The sequence below is a fragment of the Vulpes lagopus genome, chromosome 20 (assembly GCF_018345385.1).
Source record: "Vulpes lagopus strain Blue_001 chromosome 20, ASM1834538v1, whole genome shotgun sequence".
Lineage (NCBI taxonomy): Eukaryota > Metazoa > Chordata > Mammalia > Carnivora > Canidae > Vulpes > Vulpes lagopus.
In genome coordinates, this window is record NC_054843.1 from 18,163,955 (window position 1) to 18,169,954 (window position 6,000).

Genomic DNA, 6,000 nt, shown 5'->3' on the forward strand with positions numbered 1-6,000 from the left:
ACTGCACCTTATTCCCTTCCTATCTGATCAACAGGTATCTATTTACACCTACTATTCATCAGGCACTTTGCTTAGCACTGTACATACAGTGGGAGCAACTATAAAGAAATTCCTTCCCTCATGGAGCTCCCATTTTAATGGTAAACAAAAATATAGTTTCACTAAACACACAAGTAAATGTCCATATTTCAAAAGGTACACTGAACTCATAGTCCAAATAATGGCGGCAGCAGCAGCTACAAAAGTCTTCCAAACTACTAAGAAAGAAATAAGAATATGGACAAATAAAAATAAAAAGAAAGAATGGAATAGGTATGGTATTATATATAATAGGATCAGGACAAAAGGGTGGTACAGTTATATTTGGGATGGATATTAAAAAGAGGAGTCTGTAATTAGAGAATAAGAAATCCACAGTCTTTTTTTGAATTTTGAATGAAGATAGTGGAAAGGGTTAAGCGCTCAGCTAGAAAAAGAGAGAAGTCCAATTATCTATGGAACAAATTCTCAGATCTTCAAATCCCAGTTCCATTCTTTCCAGTCTCCATAAATGATGTTGCTTGAGCCTTGAGGGTCATGAACTGTAAGTTGAAGATATGTTCTGTCTCATGCATTTGCTGAGAACTTAAAAAGAGAATATTCAAGAAAGTCCGTAGTACTGTTTTTGGATCTCAACATGAAACCTGAGTAGACAAATCACAAATAGGACTGTGGAGTGAAACTTAGCCCTGAAAAACATTCTTGCTTTTCAATAACACTCTTCAATAACGCCTACACCTTGGTTTCTCCCATCCAAGTACTAACTAGGCCTGACCCTGCTTAGCTTCCAAGAGCAGATAAGACAAGGCTTGTTCAGAGTGCTATGGTGGTAGACGTACATCTTGGTTTCTAACACCATTCTCCAATAAAAGGAACCAGGGCTCTTTGGAGAAATGGCCAATCCTAGGCCTGGAGCAGGAAATATACAAGACCAGCCTGAAGCATTCTGTGTTACCAGAAAGTAAGAAGCACTAAAAACAAAAAACAAAACAAAACAAAACAAAAAATATATATATAGCAATGGAGGTATGTCAGAGGATATAGAAACCACTAGAACTCCCAGTGGTCAAAGCTGGAAGCATTTCAGTACTAAAATAAATAAAATCACATTGAACTATAAATCCAAAGTATAAAATAAATATTCATAAGCCCATACTGATATAGGATCTAGAGAAAACATTTTAAAAAATCAGTTAAGGGACATTCAATAAAATACTTCATCAGTACTCCTCAAACTTGACAAGGTAATAAAAAAACAAGGGAAGTCTGAGGAACTGTAACAGCTAAGAGGAGCCTAAGGAGGCAGGGCTGCTAAATGTAATATAGTATCCTGGATGAGATCCTGAAATAAAAAAGGACATCAGGTAAAAATGAAGGAAATTTGAATAAAATATGGAGTTCTAAATAAAATATTTAGTTCATAATAGTAACATACCAATATTGTTTCATTAATTATGACACATGTATCATACATACTAACAAAATATTAATAAAAGGAGAAGGTGGATGTGGTATATATGGGAACTCCCTATACTATCTTCACAATATTTCCTCAAATCTACTATCATAGAATAACTAAGTTTATTCGAAAAAAAGAAAAGAAAAGAAAACATTCTTGCAATGCCAGACCTTGTGGCATCCCGGGGAACAACACAGAAAAGGTCTATGCACACTCCCAAACTCTTCCCCGCTAGGAGTGAGGGTTAGAAGAGACACTGATTAGATTTACCTGAAGTCTGAACGAGAGGTTTTTCTGCCCATTCATCTAAGCCTGTGTTTGCCTCTTGGTTTCTTCCCTACACATCCAAACTGCGGGTGTATTGTTTCTATTTTGATCACTGAATAAGAATAGCAGAGTAAAACCATTTTCTCTGTTTTTCATTAGCGACAATTCTAAAGTCAGTCTTTTTTAATTTGAAATTTAGGATCGTCAACGAAATACCCCACTTTCCCAACAGTTCGGTGACAATTCCTCCAGCCTGTCTCTCTGTTGTCCTTTACCATTACTGCATTTTTTCCCCCTCTGTGTGTTCAACATGATACCAACTTCAAAACTGCATAATGGTTTTATTGTGAAGCCCCGATTCCTGGTTTGATTTTCTATAGCATAGGTCAGCACATGCCCCTTCACTGGGACAACTTGCACCTTCCTCCCCCACCAAGGTACAAAGCTCACACCACGTTGGGTTCTGCGATACTCTCATGTGCAGCAAGAGCGTGTGTGAGGAAAAAGTCATTGTATTTTGGTATTAGACGCTCATCCGGCGGCTTATGTTAAATATTGCCAGGGCTTGGATAGCAACAATAATAACCTTTTCTAAAAAAAAAAAAAAAAAAAAAAAAAAAACCTCTTCTATTAAACTTCTATTAAAAAGAGAGAGAGAGAGAGAAGGAAAAACGAAAAACAATAGAAAAGGGGGGTCTCCACTGCCTAAGTGCTTAAGATCTAGTTCGATTTCCTCCATTTTCCTAAAAAGTTAACGCGAAGGAAACCAAATAATAGGAAACGTTCCCGTGAACGTTTGAACGTTCAATGAGATTTGAAATCTCATGAGCTCAGGATCCGCGAAAATCCTGTCCGGAACCACCCCGGTGAGATGGGCTTTGGGACGTCCCCCCGCTGCTGGTTCATCCAGCTCCTGCCTCTTTCTAACAATCCCTGCGCTGCACGTCCCCCGCGGGCACAGCGTCCCTAACTGGATAGAGACGTGCAGGTGGAGAGGCTCCGAGCACCGCAGTGCGCGGGCTCCCCTCGGCCCCTGCCGCCCCACCAGCGCGCGCCTCCCCGTCCTCGGAGCGAGGCAGCCCCAGCCCTGCCCCGTCCGCTGGTACTTGGCGGGGGGCCGCCCCCCCCCCGTGATGCCACCTTGAGGTCTCAGCATCTTAGAGGAGTACGGGCCCTAGAGAGTCGCGCGTTCAGTTCGCGTGCCTGCGTCTTTGAAAACTTACCCCAACTTTGGAAGCAGGTCAGCCCCCGCCGCTGGGGACTCTTTTCACCTCCTCTAACCCGAACGGACACAATACGATAAACCGATGGACCCCGCGCCGCCCCCCACGCCCGCCCGCCCGCCCGCACCCCATTCCCGCTCGGGCGCCCGGGCCGCGGGGGCCGCAGGTCGGGGTGGGGCCGGGTGGGGGAGGGGCGCCCCCCCGGGGCCGGGTGGGGGAGGGCCCCCCCCCCCCCCCCGGCAACTTACAGCCCAGCGCGACCACCAGGTAGCGCAGCAGCAGCAGCAGGAGGCGGTGGCGGCTCCTCCTCGCCATCTTCGCGGGGTCCGAGCTGGAGGCTCCTCGGAGGCGGGGAGGCCGGGCGGGGGCCCCTGAAGTTCTGGGGGCGGGAGCGGAGGAGAGACGCGGGAGGGGGGTCGGTGCCCGGCCGGGGGGCAGCCTGGGGGCAGGTGTGGCCTGCCCGAGGGCTGGGAAGGGGCAGCGCGGGGGTCTGGGCTGTTCCGTTCGCTCCTGGGGGGCGGGGGGCGGCGGGGTGGGGGAGGGCGAGGATGCAGGCGAGGTGTGGGCTGGGCCCTAAGGAGCGCGCCCGAGGAGGCGAGCGGCGGAGGGGGAGCCCCGGGGGCGCCCCCGCCCCTGCGCCGCGGGCCCCAGCGGCTTTGTGTCTGGCGGGGCGCGGGGCTGCCAGCTGTCCCCGGGGCGAGGAGCCCGGCGCGGGCTGCGGGGGCGCGGGGGGGCAGCTCCGCCCGCCTCGCTCCAACTCCTCTGCTCCTTCCCCCTGGCACAAAACTTTCTGGGTTTTCAGCCTAGGGGGGTGGAGATTTTTGGAAAATTTCTGGCCAACTGGCGAAGCTGCGGGGGGAGGCGCTGGGGGGGGTGGAGATGGGGTTCGCCGGCTCCGCCTTGGGCGCGGGAGGGAAGGAGGAGAGCCCTGGGGACGCGCCCTGGGCCCCTCCTCTGCGCGAGCTCTTGGCTCTTCGGAGAGTCAAGGTGCGTTTTGCTGCTCTTTGCTTTTCGCGTGTCCGAGTTGGAAGTTCATCCAGCGGCGTGAAACATTTATCACGGCCCTTTCCAGTTACATAACTGCTGCCCGTGGAGTTCTCCACGTGTTAAAACTCCACAGCTGCCCTTTGTCAGGTTTATTTTTGGTCTACTGTGCTTTTCAAAGGGAAACCCATCATGAATGCTCCGTTGCCTGCTTTAGAATTGACCCACACTTCGACTTGCACACACTCCAAGGGCTAAACAGGCAATTTTTGTATTTGCTCCTAGGCACCGAAAATGGTGCATTCAAGAATAGTGACAGGTCCGGGAAAAGACCATTCCCAAGAGAAGAAATTGCTACACATCAGGCTTCTTTTTAAATTATTATTATTATTATTATTATTGTTATTATTATTTAAAGGTAGAATAATGGATAAAGGGCTGAATAGAAGACAGTTGCTTTAGGGGGGAGCACATGAAGAATTCAGCTCACTGGACAAAGGCGACCAGAGTTGAGATATGCAGAGCTGTGAGGAAGGAATGAGACATCCCTGCTGTTTCCTTGGTGACAGTGATGGAAGCTTGATGCCCAAGGCAGGGAGGGGCCGAGAACCCGGGAAGTCAAAATGGCCAAAACGTTAGAGCTATACTCCAGTCAAGCAAGGAGAAGGGACACAAATTTAAACAATTTTATGGGCAGGAACCAGGAAAATGGAATGCTTTACAAGAGAAGTTGTTGGCGTTCTCTTTTCTCATTCTTGCCGCTATATATCTCTTTTGCTCCTCCCTAAAGATACACACATTAAAAGGGGGTAATTTTTTTTATTATTATTCCGTGACATCATATGTGAGTAATCGGTTCACTCCATCATTTGTCATCCACTTAAAGCATTTGTCAAATAGCTACATTGTGCTGAATGCTGGTGTACAATGTTGAACAAGATTGAGTCTTTGCTGGTAATGAGCTCCTAGTCTTGAGAGAGAGAGAGAGAGAGAGAGAGAGAGAGAGAGAGTGAGTCCCATCTGGAAAGACCTCTAATACCACGTGATATGTGTTGTGGGAGAACAGGAAAAAGTAACAGCAGTTTTTATTGAGTGCTTTCTCAGTGCTGGAGTCTGGATAGTGCTAATCTAATCCCCCAAGAACTCTGTAAGGGAGAGAAATATTATTCTCACTTTGCAGATGAGAAAACTGGGCTGAGAGATTCTAATGGCCTGTTCAAGGTCAAGGATAAGGGGATGTTCCTCTGTTGGAGGGTGTGCTTTATTAGGCATGGAAAGTTACAGATTTTGGAAGGCATAACATGAGCAAAGGACATTCTACACAGAGGGAAGAGTAGGATCTAAAGCTGGGAGATCTAAAAATTATGGCCAATGTACCTAAAGGTAAAGTAATGTTCTACAGTGCCAGCTTATATGTAGGATTGGTACAGAGGAGGTGGCAAGACCTGAAAAGGGGATTCGATTATGAGGGTCATTCAGTGCCATACTACAGACTCTAGACCTTATTCTGGAGTTAACTTCTGAAAACTCCAGGGTAGGTTAAAAAAAAAAAAGAAGAAGAAGAAGAAGAAGACGAAGAAAAAGAAAATCCATGTTTTAGAATTGTGCTGTGAAATATGTTAGCCTCTAGATCCATGTGGCTATGTAGGTTTGAATTCAGTTAAATTTAAAATTCAGTTCTCTAGTCACACTAGCCATATTTGATGCTCTCAATAGCAACATAGAAAAAAATCAAAATTATGGAGGGCAGCAAAAAATTCAATGGTTTCCAGGAATTAGGGGAAACAGAGGGATGTATAGGTGGAATAGAGGATTTTTAGGACAGTGAAACTACTCTAATATTACTACTACAGTAGTGAATACATGTCAATATATATTTGTCCAAACCCATAGGGTATACAACATCGGGAGTGAGCTATAATGTAAACTGCGGACTCTGGGTGATTATGATGTGTCGATGTAGGTTTACAAATTTAACAAACATACCATTCTGATAATGGGGGAGGATGTATGGGAAGTCTCTGTAAC

The 6,000-nt window shown here is 46.5% G+C and overlaps 1 protein-coding gene across 1 annotated transcript in view; it reads right to left on the bottom strand.

Annotated features, from left to right (window-relative positions):
- The window catches only part of JAM2 (junctional adhesion molecule 2), a 60,726-nt gene extending 57,364 nt beyond the window's left edge, over positions 1-3,362 (bottom strand). Inside the window, exon 1 of the mRNA XM_041734838.1 lies at positions 3,237-3,362. Within this exon, the coding sequence (XP_041590772.1) occupies positions 3,237-3,303 (67 nt within the window). The 5' untranslated portion in view covers positions 3,304-3,362. The remainder of the gene's footprint in view (positions 1-3,236) is intronic.
- Between the last annotated feature and the right edge of the window lie 2,638 nt (positions 3,363-6,000).